At 40.9% G+C, this 19,191-nt stretch overlaps 1 protein-coding gene across 1 annotated transcript in view; it reads right to left on the bottom strand.

Moving 5' to 3' along the window:
- Positions 1 to 18,536, bottom strand: part of fbxl17 (F-box and leucine-rich repeat protein 17) — a 288,681-nt gene extending 270,145 nt beyond the window's left edge. The window contains exons 1-6 of the mRNA XM_033619610.2: positions 18,334 to 18,536; positions 15,204 to 15,712; positions 12,769 to 13,149; positions 12,517 to 12,639; positions 12,069 to 12,326; positions 11,206 to 11,337 (exon numbers count right to left, since the gene is read on the bottom strand). Coding sequence (XP_033475501.1) covers positions 11,206 to 11,337; positions 12,069 to 12,326; positions 12,517 to 12,639; positions 12,769 to 13,149; positions 15,204 to 15,692 — 1,383 coding nt within the window. The 5' untranslated portion in view covers positions 15,693 to 15,712; positions 18,334 to 18,536. The remainder of the gene's footprint in view (positions 1 to 11,205; positions 11,338 to 12,068; positions 12,327 to 12,516; positions 12,640 to 12,768; positions 13,150 to 15,203; positions 15,713 to 18,333) is intronic.
- Positions 18,537 to 19,191: the final 655 nt, after the last annotated feature.

Below are 19,191 nucleotides of genomic sequence, written 5' to 3'. Positions count from 1 at the left end.
TACATACTGGTGTTTGTCGGTTCCGAAAGTCACACAATAACACATACAAACTAAACGATCAGGTTAGCAGTAGACCGGCAACTCCCGTGTGTTGTGAGGCAAAATTACTGTTTCTGTAAATGGAGTCTTGGGCTTTGAAGTGAGCATAAATCAGTTTCCAGGCGAAGAGGGCTGTCTGACGTCAAGGCAAAGCTACGTATGTTTTGCCACCAGACTCATTTTACTTTGCAGAACATTTGGAGTTAGGGCTCATTTATGCTCAACGTTAAATACGGATCCAGATACGGACGGAGCCTTCTGTTCGTGCTCTGCGTTCATTACGTCCGTATTTCTGCACGTTTCCATAAAGCTTACGGATACGGGCCAAACGGAGCAGTACCACCGGGAACTGTGGGGGCAGTGTTGCCGTCACTACCCGATACGTAGCTCTAGTCAGACACGACGAAGAAATAACAATTCAATTTCTCTCATCGGCAGTACTAGAGAAAAGAATTCTCCGTCCTCCAGTTGCAATGTATTTAACAGCCACACCGACCACCGCCTCCTACAACACTGCCTCTGTTTTTGTCTTTTATGCAAGAGGTACATTATCAATATCTCCTCCACAGTCACCATGTTTGTTTTTGAGTTTGTTGTTGTCATAAACTTTTGATGCTGGGCTGCCTCCTAGTGGATATATTGGTTAACATCCATGCCAACGTAAAGGGCGCATAGAAGTATGTGGGCAGTGACGGTAACATCGTTTGAAACGGACGTATACATTTTCGTACGTAAAGAGAGCATAAATGAGCCCTTACTCGTCATCACTGCCTCTGATCAGTTAATCAATTTGTCTTACTGTGTGACTTTTGGAATCAAACTAACATGGCGCCCACAGTACACTGTTCAGTGTCTGTGCCACAGTGCACCTGTCTGCTTCTCCAAACTGGGAGCATGCCATCCACCATCTATCTGTAGGCAATACACTGACTGGGGATCAGTTAATGTGTTTATACAGTACAGATGCAGTGTTATATTGAATCTCGATGTGTCTTCATCTGGTTAAATAAAGGTTTAATAGCTTAGCTTTAATGTTCCACTTCTAAGCTCAGCTCTTCCAAGCTAATACCTTTCTCTCTCCCCATGCTGACACTGCCAGCGAATGCAGTGTGTGAGGGAGGGATCAGTGATGTAACCTGTGTCACCCCTTTTTGCAGACAGCTGAGTGGGAGTTTACATTATAATAACATGGAAAAGAACGCAAATGGACCTGCCCTTTAAGGTTTATACAAGGTCACACAAAAGCTAGGTTTAAGGAAAACAAAAGGACTAACATGATAACAATTATTGCTAATTTTCTTGCTCATTAATAAACAAATTATTTCCTCAATTGGTCAACAAAACAGTAAAAAAACGGAGGAAAAATGTCCATCACAATATCCTACAGGACACACTAATGTCATGTCTTGCTTTGCCCAACCACAACTCAAAAATATTCAATGTACTATAATGTATTTTTCTTGAAAAAGTACTTAAATGATTAATCAATTATCAAAAGTTCTCTCTGTAAACTATCTATCATATCATATTTTCAGCAAGGCAACATGTTTAAATTGCTTGTTTTATCTGACAAACTCCCAAAATGTTGTGTTTATTTTCATACAAGTCGAAGTAAAGCATAAAATCCTCACATTTGAGAAGCTGGAACCAACAAACATCTGGCATTTTTGCTGTTAAATTGATAATGGAAATAGTTGTTGATAACTTTTGTCAAATGACTGTTTGAGTCCTGCTCAGCTCCCTCCTATTAAACTTTTTAACCTCACCCAACATGGTGTCCCTTTTTCATATTTACAACAAAGCGTCAGCTTATAAAATCTAACCACAGTGAGTTGTTAGCCTGAAGGTAGGATACATTTTGCACAGCCTGCCACACAGTAGCCACCCAGTAAAAAATTGTTTGAAGCGAAAAATTAAATGTGGGTTTTTATCTCAGCTTTACCCCGTCTCAGGCTGCCGTCCCTCCATGTGCTCGGCGATGAACAGAAAAGAAGTAGAAATGGAAGTCACATTCACATTAACATTCCTCGGTGCGTTTCCTGGTACTCTGGTAGCTGCGGGCAAATGCTTGATAACGTCATGGAGATGAGTGCTGCTACAACATCTACGGCACTTAGAGATTATGTATTACCACTGCAAAGGCCATTCAGAGTTTCCGACTACAGGTGAGAATACGCTTATTTTCACTTCAATAGTATTCAAATTCCCTGCAGAAATTATATGCCAGTCAAAGGACACGGAGGGTGCAAACAGCAACCACACAATTTACACACTTGTATTTGTGCGGGAAAATATTAGAGCTTTAATATCAACAGGTTATAAAGCATCATTCTTATCTAAATAAACTCACTGTAAAGTGCCTTTTGTGAACATTCCTGTCTACAAACTGTCACAGGCACATAAATCACAAACATAAATACACAGTTCGGGAAAATATTACTATCAGATATTTATTTATATCCTCAAGTTTTAAAAAAATGGGATCTTTTATGTGCAGTCTAAGTTTAAAGCTGCCTGTTCGCACACTGCTTGCCCAGTGTGGTATTCCTGCTCTTATCCAGTCCTACTACACCCTCTGCAGGTGAAAACTAAGCACATCAACCACAAGCTCCTGAACTGGGACAGCACTGCATATTTCAAAATACAGTATTTATCCAGTATTTGGCAATTTGAAGAATTTGAGGCAAGCAGGTCCTCCAAACACTCCACACAAGTCATTCACACGCACACCTATAAAAACAACCAAAATACCAAATATTAAAGGGCAAATTTAAAAGAAATTAAAGAAGACTTGAGGGTTAAATGGCAGCGGCCAATCTAAGACGATGCCCAACACCACCAAGGCACATAATACCAAAAATACAAGCAGTGCAAGTGCATTTATGAACATATATAAAGGAAACTGATCATCTCTTAACCTGTGTCTCCTTGCTTCTGGAAAAAAATCTTCTGTTAAATTCACTTCTCGTTGCTCTAACAAAAAAAGGCATATAAACCAAAAGTTGAAATTCTTGTTAAAATACTGCTAAAACAAAAAAAAGAAGGTATAAAACTTTGTCAATAATCTCTGATCTACCCTGAAGGAGGTTTACCCTTGACTTTGACTTAGATATCATGCACATAAAAATGTAAAGGTGCCATTAAAACACCATCACATCTAGACCTACTGTAAATATCCCATAATATGCTGCTATTACTGCTGCTGCTGCTATTGATTCAACGATCTATGTGTGTATTCCCACTACTAACTTTTTCCTGCAGGCTACAGAGATGGTGAACAGCTCCACTCCAAAGCCCTTATACCTCCCTGATCCTTTAACCTTCTATTTCACTTTATAGAGCTAAGAGGACAACAAACGTATAATTTTATTGTGCACTGGATCTAACTTCTGCAAGTAAAAAATACTACCTTAAAGGAAATGTAGGCATTAGCAGCAGAAGTCGCTACTTCAGCTGCTCTCATTTTCTGCCCTGCAAGACAAAGAAATATTTGACTCTGGCATCACCGTTGTCATTTCTGGCGTTTTGTCACTGTTCAACATCGGAGAGCGGGGCTATATTGGCTGTCCCACTCCTTAATCTTAATGTCTGTCATTCACTTGACTTTGTTTTCTTTCCACAAGTTTAATACTTTTAACTTTTCTATGAGCCACTTAGGGAATCTAAGTAAGCATCCCATCACTCCAAGGTCCTTTTCTTCTTTTTCAAAAAGTAATCTCACCTGTGTTATTGATAGAGTCAGGGAAAAATGCCTAATGTTGATGCAGAATCTTTTCCTGGGGCAACTAATGTTGAAAAGAAAACATTGTAGCAAGGTGAAATATCGCTTTGGAGGCACACTTCACAGGCTCGCATTTCCAAAAGTGCTTTCACTTTCTTCCTCTCCCCTTTAAGACTTGTTTTGTTCTTAGGCAGACGGCAGTGGGAACATATCGACGATGTCTGTGTCTGAGTGCAGCCGGCTGTCCAACTTAAAGTCAGAGCTCATTAATGCATCTGATTACTCTTCAGGCAAAGGCCGATCGGCAACCACCCCAGACACACATACGCACGCATATACAGCAGCTTTTTGGGGACACGGATCGATACGGAGGCACTTCAAGAGAGCAATGAAGAGGAGGATATCAGAGAGAGGAATGTGCTGTTAGCTTAGACTACAGACTGAGAATGTAAACAGTGGGAATGGTGGAAATAAAAGTTTTAAAGGGTATGATTCACATAGTTTATCAACTTAACAAACTTAACTCATGTTCTTATCATAATGAGTAAGACACAGTAAGGGCTGCAACTAACAATTATGTAATTATTTGACCTATAAAAAGGTCAAAAAAAATATAAAATATAAAATAGCACAAATTAAATGGCAAATTTCCCAAAACCTCCGATAGATATATTAAAATAGCTTGTTTTATCTAGCCAGAAGTCAAGAGGTCCGCTTACTCGCTTGTTTTGATTTGATCAAAGACAATTTGTTAGTTGATGAAAACCATGTAACACAGTCAAAAGCTCCAGAACAAGAGATTAAGTGGAGATTGTTTTGCCAACTGCTGTGTCCCGTGGGGCCGCACAATACACCATTTTTTATCATCATCTCTATGTTAACTTGCATGATAAACACATCGCAAAAGACAGTATTGTACTGAGATTTTTTTTTGAGTTAGATGAAAGATCAATAGTAAACCGCACTTTAAAATCTTTAAATTCAATTTTTTCAATAAAAGAATGTTGGAAATAATTTCATTTTTTAATTCAACAAGCAATTTGTTGTATTTTAGCAGCAAAGAAGAAGCACAAAAGTAGGAATGAGCACAATTTAATGTCTGTTTATCACATGTAATAGCCCATTAATATTCAAAGTTATCCCATATTTTTCTCATATTGTGCAGCCATAGTTTCCAATGTCAAAACTGAGCTGTGACGCTCAACAGTGGCATTCAATTTATTGTCATTTAAGTCAAAGAAAGCCAGTAAATACTGACAGTGAGAAGCTAGACCCAGTGAGGTTTTGACATTTTGCTTATAAAATGACTTAAAGATGGGCGTCCTGTGGTGTTTTCTTGCAAACAAACACAGTTATGTTTACATTCAGTGTCACTTGAGGTCCAATCTGGAAATCCATCGGTAAAACAAAAAAAAAAAAAAATTTTTCTTCCTTTACTACAATGTAAATTGCAGAATCTGTCTTGAGAGATTACTTGGGGTCTAACAAACCCATTGAGTGCATGTCCTTCCTTATCAAATACATTCGCAGAGACATTTTTATTAAAAAAAAAATTAAATTACGCAGTGTTTACATCCCTGTTGCACCACAGCAAGCATGATACAAACTAAACAGGGACCCAGTTGTAAAGACATCCATCTGTAGAGCTACTTATGGTCAAAAACACCACTTTTAAGCAATGTTGCTAATTAATTTTCTGCCAATCAATTACGTGATCAGTCAACTTACTATTTCAGCTCTGAACAAGAGCTGAAAGGTAGGTTTACGGGTAGATAGTGGAGCACAAAGAGAAGACACAGGGGGAAAGGAAGGAAAAAAATACTTGCATTAAAAAGATTGAAAAAGCAGGGGAAGTGCAGAAAGGAAAGAGGATTATTTGTTAGTCAGTCCCCATGGCGGGACACACCACGTTGTAGGCCTACAATAGACATTGCCATCTCTCCACAGTTTGGTGCGGTAAACTCCATCTCGACCTTACCTACATACGGCTGCGCCCCAAATCCACAGAGAGACCCAAAGACAAAGAGAGATAACTAAAGAGACTTCTTGATGACATGAAAGCATGGAAATTCTGGATGGGCGCGGAGCTTTTCCACACTCTGACAGACATAATCCAGGGCCATTAGCAGTTACACTGACTAAATACATCATACAACATCTGACATTTGACATCCTGAAAAGTCTAAACTCCTGTCTGTGAAGCCTGGAGGGGATTGGGGGAGATATTAAAGCGGAGATGGACAATGCACTGTTTATGCGTGTGTGTGTGTGTGTGTGTGTGTGTGTGTGTGTGTGTGTCGCTGTGTGTTTGGTCAGAGTGGTTCTATTTATCTCTAATTACAGTCAAATACGTGAGCAAAGTTTCCAGAGGAGATTCCAGTGCAGCTGGCAACCTTTCAATTCATCTGCTCCCACGTGTGTGTGTCGCTTCCAGTGTTTTAACTAGGCCTCTGTGTGTTTTAGTGTGTGTTGGTTCATGTCAAAAGGTCTATCACATAACAACTGACAGCTATCATTATCACTTCCTTTGTCTTTGCTCTCCCTCTAATCCGGCTAATTAAATCTGCTAATGTCAATATACAATTTAATCTGCGATCATGTTTGATTGGACTGGTGGAGCCCCGCTGTCATTCCCCCTGCCAGCAAAAACCTGACTACTGACAAGCCAGACAGACAGCCAGCCGGAGGGAGGAGATGAGGCCTCCTTCGCTGACCGATGGCCAAGAAACACCATTCACTCTGACAGTTCGTCTTTTCCAGTGCTTCATGTTGTTCCACAGACAAACACATCCCGAACGCCAAAGGGAGAGAGCTGGAAAACGTGGTGAAATGGGGAGGGAAGCTCTGATTGTACATGCAGAGTGGTAATTACACCTAAATTGAGGGCACATGGTAATCTATGTTAGGTCATCTCCAATTCCACTTACATTTCCACATTTTGGACTAATTAAAACTGTAAATAATCAGAGCCTGTGTGTGTGAGAGTGGGAGGGGGTAGAAGAAAAGTGTGCGTGTGGGCAGACACAATGTCTTTGAGATGAGCCAGTGGGAGAATCTTCCCATCACGTTGCAGCGAAATTAAGTGCACACTCTTTGATTTTAACAAGACAGGAGAGCAGATAAAGTTTTTTTTAAGAGAGAGGGGGAAAAGAGAGAAGGGAAAGTGCTTCCCCAGCAAAAATGTTTGCAGATTGCAATGTGCGTTTAATTGAAAGGAACACTGGAGCAAAGTTACCGACATGGAAAGATGGGTGACGAGAGGTTTTTGCAGCGTAGAGTTAGTCCACCAGTTGGTCTATGAAACTGACAGAACTCAGAGTTAAACTTTTAGTGCTGCCTCTCCCCCCTATGGCAAATTGAAGTGAGATGAGGAAACGGGGAATTTGCTATTCTCAGAGCCTTTGCCCTTCGAGGTGGTGGAAGAGAACAGAATATGAATTGGGGGGGGGGGGGGGGGGGGCGACACTTCAGAAGATGAAAACAAGCCTTGAAAGGCAACTGGTGCAATATAACCAACTCTGGCATAAATACTGGATGAACGCCAATAAAGAATGCAGGGTAGATGTCAAAAGGAGCGGGGCAAAAACACACCAGAGTCACCTGCCGTTCACACAACACACTCTTAGCCCAGGGTTATCTGTAGCCCTGGGCTGATTTGGCCCCGGGCTAGCAGGCGATGAAAGAGCGAGCATCAATTTGTCAACTGTAAACAAAATTTGGAGACACTAGTCACTGCTGGAGACATCCTCAGCATTGCATTAGCAACTTTCAACTGTCATTTGTTGGAAAAAAAAAACATAGCTGCGGTGCCCTTCAGTATGATAATAATGACAAGAATGTATGAACTGTCCTTTAACTTTGTCTTTTGCAAATAAAGGAACACTGAGAAAACCGCACATCTTGTATAATAGCAGAACACCAAGCGTATCTCCACTTAAAGTTTCCAAAACTTTCCTCGACAGTTAAATAACTCCAAAAAAAAAGCAGAGCAACATTAGCAGAGTTACTACTACTAATGTCAGTGCTTTTCCTTCAGGCCACACAAGCTTATTCAGAGAAGCTGCCCCCACCCCTCTTTAAAAAAAGCAATTTAACCATCTACAGAGCTGGATATGGTCTTAACACAGAGAAAAGACCCTCCAGCATGGAACTGAAACCACAACCACGACAACAAGGAGGAAAGGAAAGAAAGAAAAAATGTATGTGGGTGTGCACATGGCAAAGAGAGAGAGCGAGTGAAAGACCACACAGAAACATCCTGCAGCAATTCAATTATTCAATTTTGTAGGAGGAGAAAAAGAGGGCAGATCACAGTGAGTGAAAGGCTCATCCTCATCTGTGATTGATTAGGAGAGACAGAGACAGGATTCCTTGTACCACAAAAGCCAGCAGAGGAGGAGATGAGAGGAGAGGAGAGGAGAGGAGAGGAGAGGAGAGAAGAGGAGAGGAGTAGGAGGAGTATGTAGCTTTAAAGAGCCTTTCACAATAGTGTCCCATGACTGTGCGATTTATAGCACAATAAAAACGAAAAGCCCATCTCGATGCCATTTCCTGCAGAAGCTTACAGCATTTACTTCATCAAAAAATGTGTGCTCTGTTTTTCTAAATTAACGAGATTATTATCTCAGAATTATGAGAAAGATTTTAATGGAAAAAATCTGCTGTTGTTTATCTAAATCCACAGGATAGTTATTTCTTTAAATCTTGAATTTGCAAAAGTATTATCTCATAGTTTTCATTGCAAAAAAATGGTGCCTGTTTTTCTGAATTAATGAGATTATTATTTTACAATTATGAGAAAAATTTTAATGGAAATAAAAATGTGCTTATTTTTCTAAATTAACAAGATTATCATCTCGGAATTATGAGTAAAGTTTTCATGGGAAAAATGCGCTCTTGTTTTTCTGAAATAAAAAGAATATTACCTAAAGATTCTGAGAAAAGTTTTAATAGAAAAAAATGTGCTCATGTTTTTCTAAATTAACAAGATTATTATATAAGAATCATGAGAAAAGTTTTAATGGAAAAAAATGCATTCTTGTTTTTCTGAATTAATCATAATATTTTCTAAAAATCATGAGAAAAGTTTTAATGAAAAAATGTGCTCTTGTTTTTCTGAATTAATGAAAATATTACCTAAATATTCTGAGAAAAGTTTTAAAAATTTGCTGCTGTTTATAGATCTAAATCTACAGGATAATTATTTCTTTAAATCTTAATCTAAAGATAACAATTTTTTGCACAAACCTCTCAGAAAAAGCTTTTTTCCACACTGAATCAGAACCTCTAGATGTACATGATGCAATATTCATAATTATTACATTAAAGTTCAACAGCCTGTGTGACTCGACATCTAAGTCTAAATGATTACAAAAGCAAAATATCATGAAACATCTTTTAGTGTTCACACATATCTTTGACTCATACAGTGCAAACACATGCAGTCAAACTCATTTTGAGACTGTAATTACCCACAAAGCAACAAAATCAACTTTCTTTTTCCTGAGACGTAGGAGGCGGGAACCTTAGGTAGTCTTTCAAGCTGTCACAGAGAATAAATGACCTCTGTGGAAAAAATGAAAGGTAAGTGTTTCTGGGTCGTCTTAATTCCTGGCAAACTTAATGACAATTTTAGGGCAAGCAACCAGAGCGCCTAGACATAACAATTCCCATATAAGCTCGGCCCATTTCTCTCCACCCTAATGACAGGAAGCTAAAATAACTGCAATGATCTCACGCCTGAAAAATGACTGTCTGAAATTGATACTGCTACGCTGAAATGTTATCAGCAGCAATATTAATCTCTCACCTAGTGGTAATCGCTAATTTCATATACTATTAAGTTGATGAATGGGGTTTTAACAAACCGAGCTATTGTTAACAACTTAAAGCGGACTAATTCATCAAGGTCATAATTACTCATAGACTGCAAAGAAATATTAGCAGGCAAAAGTGCAAGAGCATTAGTGAGAAAATAAAGATCTAAATAAAAGAGGTGAGAAGCAGACGTGCCAAATGACTATTTATGTTCTCTTTATGCATCAGAATTAAAAAACTAAATGACAATATACAGTAAAAAAGGATGTGTGGGTGTGATTTGGAAGAGATGTGCACAACTCTGCATTAGTATTAAGAAGCTGTGGCCTACAAAAATAAAAGCAGCTGGCAGGCTGTTTTCAGAAATTGGAAAACAGTGACATCTAGTGGTGGTTTAAAGTAGTCTGTCACTTGCCTCTGTACAGTATCTGCTTTCTAAATGTGATGGGGGGGGGGCAAAAAAGGGTAGTTCAGCTAAAGTATGAGCATGCTAGTAATGTATAAAGCAATATCCGCCATAATAATGAGACCAGTCATCAAACTGATAAAAGCACAAGTCAGCAAATACACAGTATATACACCAAGCAGCCTAAACATTAAAACCACTGGCTGGTGAATTGAATGACGTTGATCGTTGGCTCCTTGTATTCATGCAGTTGCCACTTGACACGCTCCACCCAACCACCTCACGACCCACAGGACTCAAAGGATCCACCACCGATGCTCTGGTGCAAGACACCACTGGACACCCTCAAAGGTCCTGTGTCCACGCTTCGATAGGTCAGAGTCAAGTCCAATCCAAGGAGGCCTGGCCTTGGATCAGCGGTACCTCTTGGGTATCATTACGTCACACAAATGCTAAGGGCTAAGGCCAGGTCGACACCTTGAGCTCTTTGTAAGATCCCTCGGTTCATTCCTGGGCAGTTTTTGTGGTGGGAGAAGCCATAGCTATGAGTGGCGGGTACTTGTCTGCAATGGTGTTTGGGTGAGTGGAGCGCATCAGTGGCATCCACACAATTGCCAGTAGCCATTTTTTCCCCAGCAGAACATTGCATTGTAACAAAATGGTCAGTGAACGGTTTATGTATCCACATACTTACATTCACATAACCATGATGGTAATATGAGCCACACATATTGAAGTATTAATAAGTTACAGTTGTTTCAAGAAAATATCATCCCCCTCATTAAGATGTAAATTTATACACTAGGGACCTCCAAGATCTGATAAGATTGTCATAAGACAGCTGATGCTGAGAGGCTACACCAAAATGAATATATCTGTGTGGTCATGTAGATGCTGTCGAGCAAACCTAAAAGCTGGCAGTGCACTTCTTGGGAGACGGCATCTTAGGTAGTTTTGGGCTGTACCCAGTGCATGAATTCAAAGACACCAACATCAAAATTAACAACAGAAAGACATTGCAGAGCTCTGAACATATTCCTATAAACCCAGAATATAACTGGTTGCTACACGCCTGAGTCGAGTACCTATGGAGAGCCTATATGAGGTGTACGCACACTTTTTCACGTTGCCAGAGACACACAAGACACTTGGGCTCCCATATGAGAAGAAACCGCAAGCAACAAGTAAAGTACAAATATGAGACGACATGTGTGGGACTCACCAGTTTGTTCTCTTGCAAGTAGAGTCTCTGCAGTTTTGGGCATCCTTTGGCCAAGGCCACCATGCCTTCATCTGTGATACTGTAGCACTGACCCAAGTGGATGTCTTTCAGCTCACTGCAGTGCTCTCCAAGCTGAAGGCAAAGAGAGACATCATTGAGTAAATCTAAATTAAATTAAATCCTGGAAATCTTCACTTGACTCATTTCATTGGAGGATGACCTCACTTTTCATTTGTGTATAAAAAGAACAAATGATATTAGTGTATCAGACAAGCACAGACATTAAAAGACGTTAAAAAAAGAAGCTTTGGATGTGCATCCGCAAACTCGAGGCACCTTCTGTTGCCCTCTACTTTGTGTTGCTGCTCTACAAAAGCGAAATTCGACTCAATCTCCTCTATTGTTCCCTCTTTTCTTACCACGCCTCCAGTGAGAACAAACTAATATGCATCACACACAACACCTCCAGAATTATTGGCCTCCCCATCCCTCACCTCTCAGACCGTACCAGCAAAGCTATCACATGCAGAGCACACACCATAGCACACAACCCCAGGCAACCCCTCCACCCATTCTTCACACTGCTTCCATCTGGTCGCAGAGACAGATCCCTGGCCTGAAAGCGGGCATGCTATGGCAGGAATTTTGCCCACTCTATCAAAGCATCACTCAACAAATACACACCAGTAAATATCTTGTGTGTAAATGCTATGTGTATGGGTGTGTATGTATAAATGTGGATATATCTGACATCTTGCGTATAGTTATGGTGTGGTGTATAATGTATCAATGTACTTGTATATTTAAGTGAAGTCCTTGTACTTGGAAAAGGTCTCCATTCTGGCTCTACTCTACATGAATACCTTTTTTAGTGCTTCATCCGTCAGTTTGTCCTGGTTGCCCACATGCACCTTCACCAGGAGAGGGCAGTGTGTAGCCAAGGCCGACAGCGACGTATCACCCAGCTGCTTGCAGCGGTATGCTGTGTACTTCTGCAGGCCTGGACAGTGTGAGGCCAGAGAGGACACACCGTGGTCATGGACTCCTCTGCAATCCGAGATGTTAATCTCTGTCACATTCTGCCTCCGGGAGGCTATTTTCACCAGGAGATCATCATTTACCTGGAGAGCAGGGGAACACGAGGACAGATGACATTCATTAGGAACAACAAAACTTTTTGTTCATTATAAAGGTTAGGGAGAGTGAAGTAAAGGTCTAAAATGTAAAATGGGAAATACTTAGGAAACAAAGAGTGTAGTTCCAGAAGACAGAGGTGTCTGAGATAACAAAAAAAAAAAAAAACGTGCTTACTTGTTGTAGGCCACTGAGGTCGATTTGCTTCCAGAACTGGAAGTCCAAGCAGAGATCCCTCCAGTACTTACAAACCAGGGAGGCACACAGACAGCGCTCCTTCACTGTCAAGTGGGAGAGCACCTGCAAGAAGGCAAGAGAAGATATAATAATACACAAAGATAAATCCACTCAGCATGCATGTTCTCAGTCTAGTAAAATCAACTCAACATCAAATAAGGTGCTGTAGCTCAGTCGTCAAAGAACTCTGACCTTAAGAAGGATGGAGGAAGGCAGGTGGTTGATACTTGAGTGATCAGCAGCGTCAGAACTTCTCGCCTGGCAGTCATCGTAATGATGCAGGCAGCAGGGGGACGAGTCTGAACTGTGGGGCAGGTCAGCGTGGAGCCCCAACCCGCAGCAGCCATCAGCAGGTGAGGAGGAAGAGGAGGAGGCAGAGGAAGAAGAAGCGGAGGAGGAGGGAAGTGGACAGAGGGGAAGGTGGCAGTGGCCAGTTTCAGAGTTCGGGGCAGCCTCTCCCCCACCTCCTCCCACTCCCCCGTTCTCCAGCCCTCCGTCAGGGGCAGCGAAGGTGCAGCGCGGCTGCTTGCAGGGGGTGCACCTCTGCACCTCTGAGCACTTCCTCTTACACACCTGCACACAGAGACACACACACACACATCAGCCAGGTGGAACCACATTTTCTTCAGGCAAGTCAAGGCAGATTTGAGTTTAAAGCTTTTAAATACATTTGGAGGGTTAAGGAACATTACACCACCCACATTATGAAACATCACATCAAAACAGCACCCTTTACCTTGGATACTCAATGAGAACAAATAAAACAACAAGTAAGAAAAGCTGTTGCATTGAGTGTGAAGTTTGACTCTAATGATAATGACTTTTTAGGCATTAGTCACAGCAAAAATGTGGTCAGTGTTGTCAAGCATTATATTTTTCACAAATATACTTTGGTTATTAACCTCTTCCACTCTGCAGGGTCACCGACATTCCCAGCCAACATCGTCTTTGTTTTAAAGCTAGTGTTAAGATAGTGGTATCATATGAAACCACAAGACTTAAGAAATCCATTAATACCAACCACATCATGCTAGTTTATCTGAATGGGGGTGAAATAATACACCAAAGAGAAACTGGCATGGTCATTTTCACACAAGTCCCTTGAACTCTAACCTCAAGATATCTGTATAAAAATGAGTTCTATGAGTACCCACATGTCTTCTCTTTATAGACATGCTCATTTTATGCCAGTGACATGCAGTTTTTTTATTGTTCTGCAATATAAATGTGCTTTTGTTGCCTATTGCATTTGAATATTTCTGCACACTGGGGTCCCTTAACAATCTTGGAATTGCATAAACTGGGTATGACTGGAAAGCTGAGACTCTTGTGGATTCAGTGAGCCCACTTTTAATCATATGTGATGATGTTAGGTCCAACAGCAGCCATTTCATTATAGTGAGACACTTTTTTTACATGGACTAAGTATGTTGTGACCTCTAAGATAATTACTGTGACCATCTTAGATCACTTAGATAATCACAGCCTCATGAAATTTTACAACCACAAACTAGAGACCTAGAGTATTAAGAGGATGTATGTTCACAGCTATATTTACAATAAGGGGGTTTCGCAGCAGTTTCCAGAACAGAAGTGCTCATCATCCAATCGCCAAAAAATGCAACTCTTACAGTTATGCAGTTCTTACAATTTTATGGTGTTCCTCAAGGTCTTGGTGTCTTAATCTGGTATTCTAGAGGGATTTTTGACTATTTCTATCAGTTCTCAAGTGGTAAAAATGCTTAAATTTAGGACCAAATCTGATTAACAAATAGTATCAACCCAAAAACTGCTACAACAACTTAGGAGACATAATTGTTCTAAGCTACTATACACTCTAAACTTTCTAAATTTGAAAAGGAACCTCACTAAAACACGTTTATTACATATTTATAAATAAAAAGAAACCTGACACACAGTGCTACATCTCAAATTAATCTTCAGGTTCTCTGCTTTCAGATGATTTATATCACTTCTAGTGGTGACCTATCTCGACGTAAAGATCCCCTGCCCCCCCTAAAAAGGACAAAATTTGGTCTATTGTAGGGAGGGGTAAAGTAAAAGAAGTTAACAAGATTTTAAGATATCCTCCCGCATGATGGCATTCATCTGGTCAGTCTAAACCTTACGGCTACTTATTAGTAAGCTTTCTTTAAGTTAAGACAGCCTTATGAAGCATTACCAGCAGCACTGGTAAATCATGGTTGTTTAGGCCATGTGTACAGATTTGGCTCAATGCTGTATTGTTACGGCTGTGTATGTGTTCTGTGCTGCTGTCCCTTCTCCCTCCTTTGTAGATCTGCCCAGGTGTGCTGCATTACCTAACGAGGTGCAGAACACCTGGAGTGGAGGAGGTGCTTAAGAGCTCCTGTGCCAGCAGCAGAGGAGAGAGACTCTGGTGTGGGGACTGCTGGTCCTGCTGCCCCTCACCATGGGGGTTTTGTTGTCTTGTTTGCCTGTTTTAATTCTAATAAATCCCATGGATTTGAATCTTTTAAAGGTGTTTATGTGGTTATTGCTGGGTCAGTTTTTGGAGTTTTGTTAGCCCCATAGGGCTGCCTAACGGTGGGGCATAACATGTATCTTCACCAGCTACAGTGTTTGGTACTGTTGGTGCAGCTACCTACCATCTCAGTGTAGTCACTGGTGCAGCCAGGCACAGGAACAGGTATGGGCACGGTCACAGACACCCCAGTGGTTCGGAACAGCACTGGTGGTGGGATCAGTTTGGCAGGAACAGCTGATAAAAGGCTCCTCCCTTGGCCCTCCCAGATGGCTAGCTCCCGTGGTGACAACAGGAACTTGGAGCAGTCCTCAGGAGATGCGAGTGTTGCGTATCGCTCAGCGAGCTTCGACGCAGCTGCTGCTCCAATGCCAACTCCACCCACACCAGGGACACTGATTCCCGTGATGCTGTTGTGACGGCACGCGCTGCCGTTGATGCCGGCCTCCAAATGGTCACTGTTGTCGTCAAGACCGCTGCTGTTGCTGTGGACGATGAAGCAGAGCATGCAAGGCAGCTGCAGGAAACAGTTCCGCTTCTTCTTCTTCCTGTGATGCAACTTGCGTGTCTTCTTCTTCAGGCGGTAACCATTTTTCGAGAGAAGATGGCCCATATAGATGATTCAAAGAAACTCTAGAACAACAAGAGTCAATTCATGAGTAAATATAGTATTCAGGAATATTCTTAAGACCTTGAAGACCACAGTAGTGCTAGCTGTGTATATTGTATCATTGTTGGTATCATATTGGTGTCAATACAATACCAAAAAAGTCTTTTTCAGATCACTTTTTCAGATGATGTAAACCCTTTGCTTGTTCATTAAACAAAACGAGCCAAACATCTCAAACACAGCAGTCATTGATGCTGTCTTAACATAGGTAACCATAGAAACAAGACCTGACAAAGCATCTGACTAACTTCCAGTACTTGACAGTTTTCAACACTCAAAAACATTTAGGTTTGAAAAAGGCATGGGACGATACGAAAATGTCTTGTCACGATTATGCTTTACATGGCACTAAAACATACTGGAATCACTTAACCTTACATTCTGTTATGAAACAAACATTTTATGGCATCACAGATAGGACACATCTTACTTTCTTTTTATGAACATGCTTTTTAATAAAAAAAAAATAGTCAAGATCTTACAAAGTCAGACTTTTTAACAATTTGAAATGACATCATATCTTTGAATAATAAACATATGCCAATGCTTGATCAAGATCTTCCGTGTTTCTTGAGGTTGGCATGTATGCAGCCTGTTTCTGCAAACCCTCTTTAATTGGTGGTTGCCCAGCAGTCTCTTTTGGTGCTGCTGGACAAAATATTCACAGTTATTTGATAATTGAAATCACCAACTTATTGTGAGTCTTTGTCATTGCAATCTGTGAAAAAATCGTACATCGTCCCATCCCTAGTCGGCACTCAAAAAGCACTGGGGTTTGATCAGCCCTTAAAAAGTGTGGTAGAAAAAAAATAGAGCAGCTTCACATAAAAATACAAATATACATTTGTCAAGATTATTTAAAAACTATTTTTCTTGAAGCAAACACAAATGTTTTAAGCCAAGGATGTCAAACATACAGCCCAAGGGCCAGAACTGCATGCCCAAGTGTCCAATCCAGCCCTCTAGATGACTTTGCACGCCTAATGTTGATGCACGTGTGAAGGCTGAGAGGTTTCAGGAGCAATGTAAACAGTGAACAGATACTTCATGTTAAATACTGTCTTAGAGGCTTTTCCACTCTGACCAGAACACAGCTCTCTGAAACGATAAGTACTTTCTATGGTCATATTTAAAGATATTGAACATTGTGCAAAATATTGTCGACCAGCAGCTTCAGTACTAAATAACATGTATCAGACTTATGTCTTAAAACAATATTGGTGGAGCCCTGCTGCTGAGGCACTGACAAAACTTAAGATTGTGAGTTAGGGGACGACTTAACCTGCCTCTTTAATAGCTTCCACTTTAGTGGAAAATTATGAAAAAAAGTGACACGTAATGAAAGTGAGTAGTAGACTGACTCAAAGTGGAAAAACTATGACAGACTGTTGAATTTGCTCATAATTCATCTTTCTTCTTTGTTTGGTAAATGGATGAACACTTTCAGAATGATGAATTAATTTGGCGGGGTTGATATTTATAGGTTATAATGCAGTGGTTTCAGTGGTGCAGCCCACTTGAGATCAAATTAGGCTGTATGTGGCCCCTGAGCTAAAATTAGTTTGACACCCCTGTATTAAGCAAAGACCAACATCAACAGATATGCTCAAGATCCTCTGCCAACAACATTATGTGGAATAAAAATGAATAAATACAATGTATGCAAATATACAAGACATATTTAAGTACTTTGCATCGCTTTCCCTTGCTATTCTTGACGCAAAGCAAATTCCCTCTTAGTGTTTCCTTGTATGGAGTAACTTTACTGAGCTGGAGGAGTAGTAATACTGAGAGATTTTCTTACTTGCACCCTCTTGATTTGCCTTCCCCAGACTGCTGTAGCCTTATATTATCTTCAGCTAAACTTCACAATGGATTTTCACACAACAGTATGGACAGGAGGAACAATAACTCTTCCAGTACATGATGACATGTGAGCATACATGGTATTAAGATAGACCTGAGACAACGTGAGCCTCTTCTGAAAGTGTCAAGGACAATTAAGATAGCCCTATATTTATACTGACACAGCTGAGAACATATATGATGCTGAAAATAGACAGCCAACAGTGTGTTCACTCACTTCTCTCCGTGCAGTACACAGTACTATCACAACATTGTTAGAAAGCAGTCATATGTTGTGTACACAACAAAGGAGCAGCAAACTTTATAGTCATGACTTGTATTATTAGTGTTATGAGTGCATTGCTTGTCAGGTGTTAAAACCCTGATTTATTTGCCTACATTAGATTACAAAATAGCAGATTTGTTGTGTGTTTAGGGAGGAAACAGCAACGATGCACCGTCCGGCTGCAGCCGAATGTAAAGATGTAAACATTGAACAGGTGGTCATTTGTTTAGCATACACACTCCCACAGTAGTGTTGACGTGACAGTTGTGTTTTGGCTGAAGTCGCGACAGATTTATGTGTGAAATTAGCTCCAACTCAACAGCACAATCACACCCTAATTAAGAGGAAAAGCCACGGTTTCAGTGCTAACCCAGTTGAAGCTTTCTGACAGGCTAGCTTGCTCCATCACTAGATGCTAACTTAGCTGTAGCCCCAACATGAAACATCTCTCACCACTTCACACGGTGCTCCCACACTCCGGACGGTGCTCGCATAATACTGCTATGCTGCACGGTCGAGATGAGTGCTGACAAGTCTCGGCAGGAGAGACACGGAGGCGAGAAACCCTGCTACTGAACTAGCGTAATGTTTATCCAAACAGTGGCAGCTCTGGCTCTGCTGCTGCTGCTGCTGAGGCTTCTTCCTCGTTTTCTTCTATGAGTTTAATGGCAGTTGGCATACCAGCTCTAAGGTGCATTACCGCCACCTACTGGACGGGAGTGGTAGGGCAGTAGCAGCAGTAAACAAAAAAAAAACAAAACAAAAATATTTCTATGTGTTGCAGGGGGGCACTAAAGATGTTTTCACACAGTCCCTTTTAAACAAACCAAACTGAGCCCTCTTAAAGAGAACCAAAAAGTGGACCAACAGAAAGGGGATTTGAAAGAAGAGTCAGTTCTCTGTCTGGTCAACTTCAGCTCTGATGGAGCCTCAGTCCTCTCAGGCCTATTTTATATATTGACATAGTTTTGTTTTTACTTTGACGTGGCACTGCAGTGTGATTATGAGGCCCCATACTTTCAGATGAACCTAAAAGCGGAGGAAAACCTTAGTGTTTCTGTGCTGTAGACTGTTTCCGTTTGATGCATTCTATGGTCCAAATCTGGAGATGTGCAGTATCTTCCGTGGACCAAACTACTCCTCGTCCTGCATCCTTGCAAGCCTTACAGGCTAACATGGTTTCGTCTGTTTTTCAAGTGTCCCAGTGCAGCCGCGTGTGATCTAGAGGGTTAAATACAATGGCAAAGAGCAAAGCGAACCTGGAGCGCTTTGTGCTCACAGTGCACAAGTAAAGTGAACTACACCGCTGAC

This window comes from Epinephelus lanceolatus, chromosome 9 (assembly GCF_041903045.1).
Source record: "Epinephelus lanceolatus isolate andai-2023 chromosome 9, ASM4190304v1, whole genome shotgun sequence".
NCBI lineage: Eukaryota > Metazoa > Chordata > Actinopteri > Perciformes > Serranidae > Epinephelus > Epinephelus lanceolatus.
Note: the sequence above shows the minus strand (reverse complement) of the source record. Positions and strands in the feature narration are given on the sequence as shown.